At 45.0% G+C, this 13152-nt stretch overlaps 1 protein-coding gene across 1 annotated transcript in view; it reads left to right on the top strand.

Annotated features, from left to right (window-relative positions):
* The window catches only part of LOC142214637 (NACHT, LRR and PYD domains-containing protein 12-like), a 114426-nt gene extending 110342 nt beyond the window's left edge, over positions 1-4084 (top strand). The window contains exon 12 of the mRNA XM_075283575.1: positions 3997-4084. Coding sequence (XP_075139676.1) covers positions 3997-4084 — 88 coding nt within the window. The remainder of the gene's footprint in view (positions 1-3996) is intronic.
* The last annotated feature ends 9068 nt before the right edge of the window (positions 4085-13152 follow it).

The following is a 13152-nucleotide window of genomic DNA, read 5'->3' as shown; positions in this document are numbered from 1 at the left end:
TGCTCCGAACCCGTTGGAGATCCAAGGAACATGTATTGAGATAGTCAGGACCTATAAGTATCTGGGTGTGCTCCTCAACAATAAACTAGACTGGGCTGATCACCTGGAGGCGCTGCACAGAGAGGGCCACAGCAGACTCTACCTGCTCAGGAGGCTGAGGGCCTTCAGAGTCCAGGGGCCACCTCTTAGGGCCTTTTTCAACTATGTGGTTGCTTCAGCCATCTTTTTCGTTGTGGCCTGCTGGGGGAGCAGTATATCAACCAGGGACAGAAATAGACTTGACAGGCTGATCAGAAGGGCCAGCTCTGTCCTGGGGAGCCTCCTGGACCCAGTACAGGTGGTTGGTGACAGAAGGATACTGTCTGTGGTGACCTCCAAATCCCACCCCATGTATGGGACCTTGATGGCACTTGGCAGCACTGTAAGTGACCGTCTGCTTCACCCCAAGTGTGAGAAGGAGCGCTATTGCAAGTCCTTCATCCCAACCGCGATCAGGCTGTATATTCTACATCAGTCCAAGCGAAAATCACTCCGCACAGACAACTAAATGATTCTGAAGTCTTCCTTCTTTCTTCTTCTGTCCCTTAGCTGCTATAGACTCCTAGTATATCTTCTCTTCTCAGCATATGTGTGTCTACGTCTGTAATATATTACTGTGTACTATTCTGTATCTGTATTACTATGCTGCTGTAACATACTGAAATTTCCCCACTGTGGGACTAGTAAAGGATTATCTTACTATATCTTATCAAACCAGATAAAACCTAATTTTTTTGTTGGAAAACTATATGAATGTGTAGCCCCTGTGATTAGAACTAGGAAAGCACTAGGTGCAATAGTATGAATACAAATAATTGTGTTTTAGGTAATAGAAGCTGTTCCTCTACTGCTATCGAAAAAAATATTCAACTTGTTTGACAAATAAAGCTTGTTATTTCAAGCCTTATGTGTTCTGAAAAAAACATGGCCAAAATAATTGGGATATGCAAATCCATTAAAAAGCTATTGCTGTGTAAATCCTATTAATATTATAAATGTGAAGAGTTTGTGGGTTTGTGACTTTGGATGTTCGGATGTTTGGCGGTCAATCACGCAAAAACCACTCCACCGATTTGGCTGAAATTTTCCACAAACATAGTTACTACACACGATTGCGCAATAGGCTACTTTTGAAAACAATAACCCACATATGTTTTCCACACGAACCCCACAAAAAACAAACTGACATCACCTTCTCTGCAATCTCACACACTTTGGACCATAGCAAGCCCCTAAACTTCACATTACCCCCTACAGCTTAGCCCCTAACCCCACACACTCACATTCACATATAATTTCACCCTCACCTTCACCATCCTGCAGGAGCATACCTCTGTCACTCTCTGGACCAGCCATGTTTGCTGACCCCCACCGCTGGGAGGATCCGCGCCACCGCCCACCACACTACTCCACTAGCTTCACAGGAGCATGCGCACTTTGCACACATAAACAACGTGTTACTAGCACGCCACCATTTTGCGCCTCCACCTTAGGCCGCAGCACACAAAATCCTGCCTCCAGCCTTCAACAGTACCCGCCGCTATCACCTCCCTGCTGTTTCCTCTGCACGATCCATCCACCAGCCCGACACTGGTAAGTTCACGTACCACTCTAACACGGCCAGGACCTCTGCCCTCTCTACTCCGCTGTGCCAACACCTTACGCTCCATGATAACCTTACCCCTCTCCCTCAGTACCCTATCCTTCCACTTCTCCTCCGCAAACACACCTCCCAGTCACTTGCACCTCACTTCACCCCCCCTTGCTACGGCCCATGCCACTGATGTTCCTATGGTAACCCGCCGCCATAGCCGACGCTTCCTCACACACCACCGCTCACACTGCCTCTGCTCTTGGCCGTCATACCCTCTTGTACTACGGCACATGCCGGCACTTTCCGTCTGCCAGATGGCCGGTAGCCGTACGCCCGCCATAGCCCTTCCCTTACACAATCGCGCATACACTGCGCTACCCCCATCATGTCTCCGGTTCCTGCCAACTTTGCGTCCTCCGCCACCTTCTCTTACCTGTCCCACGGCTCCCGTCTGTCCCTCGCTGCGCGAAGGCATCCTCCTTCTCATCTCCACTGCCTACACTGGGCTAAGCTGCCGCTGCGAAGGTTCCTATAGCAGTCGCTAGCTCTCCCACGCCTCTCACACAGCTCAGTGTGTCCAGGCTGCTGCAGGCTATGCTACGTAGCCTGCAATAGCACTGGCACGATTATGCAATACATAGCAATACATTACGATTGCAATGCATTGCATTGTTCAGGACACCCCTGCTGGTGTACAACGGTATTGTTGTCAAGCTGCTGGATGCAGCCTGCAAACCTCATTAGCATTAAAATAAAAATATTTAAAAAAAAAATAAAAAAACAATACTGTGAAAAACACACATTACCTATCCCACCTCTGAAATCCCCCACTCTACTAACTGAACTAAACATTACGCCTGCATACACTCACAGTATTAGGCAATGCATTACAATACATTACTATTACCCCTGCTCTCCTTCACACCCACTAAACACCCATGTATTTGCTGAAAATACACGTCTACAAATACATGTGTAAGGGTCCATTCACACGGCGTAACGCGCCGCTCATTTGGTGCTTATTTTTACTCCGAGCGCCGCGTTACGGGAGCGTTTACGCCGCGCTATTTACGGTGCGCGTTTACGGTCGCGTGTACGCGGCGTTAACGCCGCGTAAGCCCGATCGTAATATTTCACCCGCGACTCCATTTACACCCTTCTACAATCACCGCAGACGAAGTCGCGGGTAGCAGCTAGTCCCTTATATGGTTGATACAGTAAATCCGTCAGTGTCAACAGCTCTGGAAAATAGACAATCCAGCAACCAAAATCTTGTTTAAAATTCTGAATTTATTACGTATTACGTTGATAAAAACATGCAAAAAGGATCTAAATGGTGGTAATAACTCCTATAAAAAGTGTCTTGTTTGTTCTATATTTTTCCATCTTTCTATTCAATGTATTTATAATCATTATTTTTTGTGACCAGTAGTGCTATATGCCCAGGTTATTCGTGGTATATGTATATATATATATATATATATATATATATATATATATTTTTTTTTTTTTTTTGTTATATTTATGAATACACTTATGTACTTATTAATTATGATTACATTATCGTTATACCTACCTGTATTATTTGTTTGACCTTATACACACGTAGCGCTTCATTTATTACCATAGAGCAATGTCTTTTGTATCTTTTAAATTTTGTCTGGTTAGTACAGGGTTAAGTGTAATTTAGTTCACTTCAGGTGTTGGGGTTTAAGTGTCTTTAAAAGCACGAGGATACATTCCAGTGCTAGGCTATGACTAAGGAACTGATGTTCCGAAACGCATCAGCCAAGACGCTCTTTTTATGACAGTTATCACCACCATTTAGATCCATATTTGCATGTTTTTATCAACGTCATTGAAATAAATTCTGGATTTTAAACAAGATTTTGGTTGCTGGATTCCATCTCAAGATTTCCTATACTGTGCAATTGCTCCGGACCGAGGAGCTTATATCCGTGCAGTCCATCTTTTCATCGGGGGACGTAAGTGTTTGATACTCAATATGCATTTCATGCAGTGTAGCGGGCTGTGTTCTCCCTCTTCCCCCTTTTTTCCTTTCAATATTGATGCTGGAAAATAGACTGTGCAAATTAATCCAATGGCTAATGAATTAATTAGTAATGTAATGAGTAGAGATGAGCGAATATGCTCGATCGAATACCTCGGCTGCATTGCTCCCGGCGGCAGGGACTCTTCTGGGGCATCAAATTTTTCCTGCCCCTCCCATCTTCCCTGCTACCGGGAGCAATACGGCCAAGGTATTTGCTCGAGTATATTCGCTCATCTCTAGTAATGAGAGATCAACAGAATATCCTCGTGATGCAAAGTCACTAACACTGAGAATTCTGTCTTTATTTTAGCCTGCAGAACAATGGATTGAGTGAAGAGGAGAAGGAAGAAATAAAGAAGCTGGAAAAACACAAACCAGATATGAAGATATCTTACTGAACAAATACGAAGGCGTATTTGTACTGAGCAGAGAACAGAACTTCACATGATTAATATGTATAACACCCACTGCCTCCGCTAACTGTAACCCCTGAAGGGTAGTTTGGGCTTTAATGCTCAGATCCCATTTCTTATCTGACATCTTTTAGTTTATGTAAGAGTAGCTTTCAAAATTCATAATTTTATGAAATTTTCAGTAAATTGTACATTGTTTTACTAAACAAACACAGATAGACATATCACACTAAATTCCTAATAATTACCATTTCCCATATGTCTACTTTATATCAGCTGTTTCTTCAATGCCCTTTTACAGTGTTGGCCAAAACTAATTGGCACCCCTGCAATTCTGTCAGATAATACTCAGTTTCTTCAAGAAAATTATTGCAATCACAAATTCTTTGGTATTATCTTCATTTAATTTGTCATCAATGGAAAACCACAAAAAGAATTGTCAAAAAGCCAAATTGGATATAATTCCACACCAAACATAAAAAAGAGGGTGGACAAAAGTATTGGCACTGTTTGAAAAATCATGTGATGCTTCTCTAATTTGTGTAATTAACAGCACCTGTTACTTACCTGAGGCACCTAACAGGTGGTGGCAATAACTAAATCACACTTGCAGCCAGTTGAAATGGATTAAAGTTGACTCAACCTCTGTCCTGTGTCCTTGTGTGACCGCATTGAGCATGGAGAAAAGAAAGAAGACCAAAGAACTGTCTGAGGACTTGAGAAGAAAAATTGTGAGGAAGCATGAGCAATCTCAAGGCTACAAGTCCATCTCCAAAGACTTGAATGTTCCTGTGTCTACCGTGCGCAGTGTCATCAAGAAGTTTAAAGCCCATGGCTTTGTGGCTAACCTCCCTAGATGTGGACGGAAAAGAAAAATTGACGAGAGATTTCAACACAAGATTGTGCGGATGGCGGATAAAGAACCTCGACTAACATCCAAACAAGTTCAAGCTGCCCTGCAGTCTGAGGGTACAACAGTGTCACCCCGTACTATCCGTCAGCGTCTGAATGAGAAGGGACTGTATGGTAGGAGACCCAGGAAGACCCCACTTCTTACCCAGAGACAGAAAAAAGCCAGGCTGGAGTTTGCCAAAACTTACCTGAGAAAGCCAAAACCGTTTTGGAAGAACGTTCTCAGATGAGACAAAAGTAGAGCTTTTTGGGAAAAGGCATCAACATAGAGTTTACAGGAGAAAAGAAAAGAACGCGGTCCCTATAGTCAGACATGGCGGAGGTTCCCTGATGTTTTGGGATTGCTTTGCTGCCTCTGGCACTGGACTGCTTGACCGTGTGCATGGCATTATGAAGTCTGAAGACGACCAACACATTGTGCAGCATAATGTAGGGCCCAGTGTGAGAAAGCTAGGTCTCCTTCAGAGGTCAGGGCTCTTCCAGCAGGACAATGACCCAAAACACACTTCAGGTCAGCATTAGAAAATGGTTTGAGAGAAAGCACTGGAGACTTGTAAAGTGGCCAGCAATGAGTCCACACTAGAGATGAGCGAACACTGTTTGGAACAGCCGTTCCGAACAGCACGCTCCCATAGAAATGAATGGAAGCGGCCGGCACGCGGGGGGTTAAGCGGCTGGCCGCCGGCAAAGTCCAGGAGCTTCCATTCATTTCTATCGGGGCGTGCTGTTCGGATCGGCTGATCCGAACAGTGTTCGCTCATCTCTATTCCAGCCCTGAATCCCATAGAACACCTGTGGGGGAGGAGAGATCTCCTGATGGCAGTTTGGAGAAGGCCCCCTTCACATCTCAGGGGGGACCTGGAGCAGTTTGCCAAAGAAGAATGGTCTAAAATTTCAGTAGAGCTTTGTAAGAAACTCATTGCTGGTTAGCGGAAGCGGTTGTGCGCAGTTATTGTGTCTAAAGGTTGTGCTAACAAGTATTAGGCTGAGGGGGCCAATACTTCTGTCCGGCCCATTTTTGGAGTTTTGTGTAAAATGATCAATGATGTGACTTTTTTTTCATTCTCTTTTGTGTTTTTTCATTGCAAGCAAAATAAATGAAGATATTAATACAAAAGAGTTTGTGCTTGCAATCATTTTCTGGAAGAAACTGAGTATTATCTGACAGAACTGTAGGGGTGCCAATACTTTTAGCCAACACTGTACATTTCTAGGATGTTAGAAGGCTTATAAATTTAGTCCTAAATTCAAAGATTTTTCAAGAAAGTTTCAAGATTCTCTTTCTTAATGACCTATTCAGTTCAGAAGTGACCTTGAGGGGCCTTTATAATAGAAAACTCCCATAAATGACCCAATTTTAGAAACTGAACTCCTCAAATTATTCAAAACAGTATATAGGAACTTTGTTAACCCTTTACATGTTTCAGAGGAATTAATTCAAAATGGAGGTGAAATTTCCCAAAAATTTGATGCACATTTTCCATTTCAATGCTTGTATTTCCTGTAACAAATAAGGGGTTAGCAGCAAAACCTACCCATAATATTTATTACTCTGATTCTGCAGTTTTTAGGAATATCCCATATGTGGCCCTACTGAGCAACCTGTCTCAAACACAATCCTCAGACATCAAAGAGCACCTTTAAGGATTTCGGTGAAGTTATTTCATTAGGAGACTGTTTAGACACCATGTTGCATTTGCAGAGCCCAAGAGGTACCACAACAGTGGAAAACCCTCATATGTAACCATTGTATCCCATTTTGGAAATTAGACCCCTTAGAGGGATTCTATCATTAGAATCCCATTTTTTTCTCCCTAACACGTAGGAATAGCCTTGAGAAAAGCTAGACTTCTCCTACCTTTAGATGTCTTCTCTGCACGCCGTTCTGGTGATATTCCAGATTTTCAGCGGTATGGAAATGATTTTTCTCGCAGCACTGGGGGCGTTCCTCTGCGCTCAAACATCACTGGGGGCGTACCCAATGCTACTTGAAAAATCTCCAGCGACGCTTCTGTCTTCTTCTGGAACACCTCTTGCCACATTTTCTTCTGCCGCTGGTCTTCAAAATCTTATGCCTGCGCAGTCGGCTCTGCCATTGGGCTTTGGGCAGAGCTGACTGCGCATGTCTGCAGCCATTTTGTTGTGGCCGTTACACAAGCATACGGACTCCACAAGCGTTTGCAAATGGTCCTGCACAGCAGATAGTACAGAAGGAAAATTTAAATTTTCGAATCTTCTATGCCATTACAGTGCCCAATATATTGTACCCAGCATGTGCCACCAGAGACATAGACCCCATAAATTGTAATGTGGTCTCTCCTGGATATGGCAATACCTTACAGGTAGCTGTTGTGTGCTTCCTGAGAGCCATGGATTTGGCAGCATAAAAGCAGTTCATATAAGTCCCGTATGTAAGGCCACTGAGGTACTGGTACAGTTAAGACCCTCAAGAAATGACTCCATTTTAAAAACTATACCCCTTTAGGTATTCATCTAGGGGTACAGTGAGTATTCTGACCCCACAGGCTTTTCCAAATGGTCCTGCACAGCAAATGGTACAGTAGGATAATTGCAATTTTTGAATCGTATGCCAGCAGAAAAAGGAACCCTTTGAAGTCAATGGGAGGCATTTTTTTCAGCACTGAAATGCCACACCAAATTCCTCACCATTTTCCCCCATGTGAATGCATCCTTAGATGTCAGAAAAATGGAATCCCCTAGGGAATGACCCCATTTTAAAAACTGCACCCCTCAAAGAATTTATCAGGGGGTGTAGTGAGTATTAGTATCCCAGACGTGACTGCACAGCGGATGGTGAAGAGAGAATATGTAAACTGTACGGAGGACATTGGGAACACCAAATTCCCTACTACCGTATATACTCGAGTATAAGCCAAGTTCTTCAGCCCAGTTTTTGGGCTGAAAAAGTCTGCCTCGGCTTATATTCGGGTCATTACGGTAATACCATAGTTACAGACCCAGCATACAGACACGGAGGCGGGTGCCGGGCCGCAGCATCGCCCCACGCTCCTGGCAGAAGTACCAGGGCATTCTAGCAGAAGTACCGTAAGTACTTCTGTAGTTTGAAATAACAGCATCGCCATGGCGATGCTGCGGGGCCCGGCACCCGCCCCGGTGTCTGGATGCCGGGCTGTAACTACGGTAGCTGCGTAGTCTGTAGCTATAATGGCGACCGCTCTGTTCCAGAATCCATTACAATCGGCACCTCCACTGTAACTCTTACAGTGGTAATGGCGGAGTTACAGTGGAGATGCCCTTAAGTGCGGGGAAGCGGCAGGTGCCGCCATTCCCCTGGAGAGAGGAGAGATGTGGCACTGAAGCGCTGAGGGAGATCCCCGGCCGCCGGAGCTGAAGGGGGGATCCCCGGCAGGAGCACGTACCTGGAGGAAGAGCGCAGACCTGAAGACCTCGAGTCTGCTGGGGATTCCCCTCATCGCTTTTGCTGGTGACCGAACACAGTTCCCCTTCAGCTTCGGCAGCCGGGGATTCCCCTCAGCGCCTCTGTAAAGGCTCCCCGGGAGCTCTATGCAGCCTGCCAAAGAAATGACGATTTTTGCAATGCATTAGCATTGTAATGCATTGCATTAGTGGTCAGACCCCCTGGGGTTCAAGACCCCTAGAGGGTCTAATAAATGCAAAAAAAAAATTAAGTAAAAAAATAAAATATAAAAAATTCAAATCACCCCCCCCCCTTTCCCTAGAACACATATAAAAGTAATGCTGTGAAACACATACACGTTAGGTATCCCTGTGTCCGAAAACAACCGCTCTACCAATCTATAAAAATATTTTTCCTGTACGGTACACGCCGTAGCTAGAAAAAAAAAATTGTCTAACTGCCCCTTCCCTGAGACTGTTTTTTTCCCCCCACTTGGAATTCAGTCTGACTATAGCCAGGCTAAATTTGGGTATCTGCAGTGCTCCTGTTCCGTCGGGAAGGGGTTAATAGGAGCACTGCAGATTCCCTATATTCAGCCAGGCTGAATTCCAAGTGGGGGGAAAAAACCCAGTCCTCAAGCTCAGGGAAGGGGCAGACAGACAACCAAAACATCCCCTCCCCTTCCCCATCACCCAGCAACTACTGCACCCAAAAACTCCGACCATTTTAATTTTTGAAATTTTCCAGTAGCTGCTGCATTTCCCCCCCTAGGCTTATACTTGAGTCAATAAGTTTTCCCAGTTTTTTGTGCTAAAATTAGGGGGGTCGGCTTATACTCGGGTCGGCTTATACTCGAGTATATACGGTATGTCCCAGTAGCTCCTATGATTGTGGGGGTCACTTCTGGTGTCTTTTCCCTCGTAAGCTCTAATTCTGGAGTGTCCCCTGATATACGCTCGCACAGCTTATACATTCCCTTCCTACTGCAGGCACATTTGTTTTAATGATTTGCCAATCTTGGGGTTTTTTTGTCTTCACATTGTACAAGCTATATATTTTTATTTTTCTGGTAATGTAACCATATAAGGCCTTATTTTTTGGCGGGATAAGATGTATTTTGTATCATCACCGTTTTTGGGCGCCTAGAACTTATGGACTATTTTTATTAACTCTTTCTTGGTGGATTAAAGAAAAACAAAAACATCAATTCTGGCATTGTGTTTTACCTTTTATATGTTTTTCAGTGCAGTGCACTGCATACGAAGGTCGGTCTCTGCGTTCAGGGCTAGGCCATGCAGCATGGAGGGTCTCTGGGACAGGTGCTCCTCGGGAATGATGGAGTTATCATTGGTGAGGTAGACTTCCGAGTACAGCCGGTCACCAATGAGAATGCCATCGTTGGGATGAGAGGGGGTGGCGGGAGCAGAGAGGTAGGGTACAGCCGCCATCAATGTGAAGAGAATACGTATCTGCAACGAACAAGAATGGGTTTGCAAAGTGACTGCCCGTGATCGTTTTGCACCTGTCTGCGGTGAAACCGTTTTGTTTTTTTTAAACTGGACACAAAGTCGGACATGCAGGACTTTGTGTCCGGTTAAAAAAGAAAACGGTTTCGCCGGGCGGACACTGACTACCTGGGTTCTGTCTCCTGTCCAGTTTCCTAGGCAGAAGACAGAAACCCACAAAGCGGAGACCTGGCGCAGATGTGAACCCGCCCTTAGGTTGTTGTTAGGACAGATAAAATTCTCATCCTTCATCTGACTGTAAGATCACACTTCTGCTTATTATGTCCACAGACATCACCAGCTGAAAACACAGGGATAGGGAGCGGCTGCATAAACATAGGTCAATCCTGACTGTTATAAACTGGTGATCTATGGAAGTTTTACAGGATCTTTCATCTGACACCAAGAAAAGTTTTTTTTAGGTTTTGCAATGCCTAGAAAAATCCTATCCTATTATCATTGAAGTGAATGGAGCAGGGGCGCGTGTCCTACAATTTAAAAGAAGTCACTATTTTCAGCCCCTTCAAGTCAATGAGAATTTCTTCATTTCATGTACAGAATGATTAATTAGCTCTTGTGGAAAATCCACATTATGTCAATTCTTTGTGGATTTCATTTATTTCAGTGAGCGGGTGAATTTACAAATTACACAGGGTGTAAGGAAAAGTCTGGTCTATACTACAAATAGTCCTTACTAATAACCAATTTCCATTTGAAAACATACCTTTTATTGATAACTATTTTAAAACCAAATCCCACAATCCCCCCCCCACATTGTTTGAATCTCCATGCAATAAATCAGAAGATCATTTACAGGTCAATCCCTAAGTAGCGGGGCCCCAACCTTCATGGTCCCGCGAACTGTGGTTTTTAGCGCATATCACTAAGTTTTTGTACTGCTGCGGTTCTCATTGCCTCCTGCTGAACTTTTAGGAAACGAAACGCGTTGAGGCTATCATATAGAATGATTAATTAGTAAGAGACCACCGGGGCTGCTTATATTGAAAGTGGAGCTATTACGGGACTGACAGAGCTCGTTACACTATATTTAAATAGCCAAAAGACCCCGTAGGTGATATACGGTAAAAACCGCAGTTCGTGGGGCCACACGGTGGCTCAGTGGTTAGCACTACAGCCTTGCAGCACTGGAGTCCTGGTGTTCAAATCCCGCCAAGGGCAAAAAACCATCTGCAAGGAGTTTGTATGTTCTCCCCGTGTTTGCATGGATTTCCATCCATATTCCAAAAAGACATACTGATAGGGAAAAATGTACATTGTGAGCTCTATGTGGGGTTCACAATCTACATTAAAAAAAAACAAAAAAAACCCCGCAGTTCGTGGGACCATGACGGCTGGGGCCCCGCTACTTAGGGATTGACCTGTAAATGATCTTCTGATTTATTGCATGGAGATTCAAACAATGTGGGGGGGATTGTCGGACTTGGTTTTAAATTAGTTATCAATAAAAGGTATGTTTTCAAATGGAAATTGGTTATTAGTAAGGACTATTTGTAGTATAGAGCGGGTGAATTTAGCAATAAAATCCATAACAAATCCAAGATCTAATCCACATGCAGAATTTGGTGTGGAAAACCCAGAGCATATACCTTTATGTGCATGTACACTCACAAGTAACAAGTCACCTCATAGATTACATAACCAGCTCTTGTCTTGGTCAGCAGAATACAGACTGCCACTCCCAGACCAATCTTAATGTGGAACAAAGTTGTAGATTTTACCCTAAACCTTCACCTCATCTCTTGTCCCCCCAGTGTAATGCAGTCACCTGTATGTCCTGTGCGGGGCGCTCTCATCACATCCTCACCAGGAGCCTCCTGCAGCTTCATCTCCCTCTTCAGCACTGCAGCCAGTCAGCTCCTCCTATGACAACTCCTCCTGTCAGAGGACAGCACCGCGGGGAGGCTTTCCTGCTGAGGAGAGAGGGCTCAGTCTCCTCCTCCGGGTGTCCTGCGGCTTCTTTACTACAGGTTCTCATATCCCAGGCACTAGGAGGAGATCTGAGGACAGCAGCCATTTTATGTTCCGGCTGGGAGGAGAGGAAAATGGCCGCGGGGTGTAACCAGCCAATGAGAGGAGAGCGCGGGAAAGAGGAAGGGGCGGGGCTAGTGAGTGTGTGATGTGCGGAGCGCTGAGGAGAAGACTGAGGAGACATGGAGGGGAGATGTGAGGAGAGGACTGAGGAGACATGGAGGGGAGATGTGAGGAGACGACTGAGGAGACACGGAGGGGAGATGTGAGGGGACATGGAGGGGAGATGTGAGGAGAGGACTGAGGAGACATGGAGGGGAGATGTGAGGAGACGACTGAGGAGACATGGAGGGGAGATGTGAGGAGACATGGAGGGAAGATGTGAGGAGACATGGAGGGGAGATGTGAGGAGAGGACTGAGGAGACATGGAGGTGAGATGTGAGGAGAAGACTGAGGAGACATGGAGGGGAGATGTGAGGAGAGGACTGAGGAGACATGGAGGTGAGATGTGAGGAGAGGACTGAGGAGACATGGAGGGGAGATGTGATGAGAGGACTGAGGAGACATGGAGGGGAGATGTGAGGAGAGGACTGAGGAGACATGGAGGGGAGATGTGAGGAGAAGACTGAGGAGACATGGAGGTGAGATGTGAGGAGAGGACAGTGATGGAGATGAGGTGTGAGGAGAAGCTGATGGGGCAGATGATGTCTCTGCAGTCAGAGGGGAGGAATACAGTCACAAAGTGTGAGGGGAGAATAAATCCCAGCAGCCATTGCTGCCCCTGTATTATGTGTCACACATAGAAGTAATAAAGGGGCAGGGGATTGTTAAAGGTGTTCTATCATTGTGGAACATGTTTTTAATTGAAGCACATTGGACTAGTCTTTATTAAGGCTATTCTACTCCTTCCTTTACTTTTTTTTTTTTTTGCCGCCGTTTGTCCATAAAACAGCTTTATTCTCATATGTAAATGCTGCTCGGGAAGCACAGGGGCATTCTCCCTGTGCTCTGAGCACACCATCGTCATCCCCTCCTGTGCTGCTTTTTCACACCCTCTGCATCTTCTTCTGTTAATCTTGCATCTTCTAGTTGCTCCGTCAGCCATTTTTCTGAAGTATGCTGGTGTAAGAAACTAACGAAAAATGGCAGATGGAGCATGCTCCTTCGTCTCTGCCTGAACACATAGTAGTTCTATAGCTTCTTACACCAGTGTACTCCAGAAAAATGGCCAACAGATTAAGAGGAA

This window comes from Leptodactylus fuscus, chromosome 7 (genome assembly GCF_031893055.1).
Source record: "Leptodactylus fuscus isolate aLepFus1 chromosome 7, aLepFus1.hap2, whole genome shotgun sequence".
In the NCBI taxonomy this organism is placed as follows: Eukaryota; Metazoa; Chordata; class Amphibia; order Anura; family Leptodactylidae; genus Leptodactylus; species Leptodactylus fuscus.
Note: the sequence above shows the minus strand (reverse complement) of the source record. Positions and strands in the feature narration are given on the sequence as shown.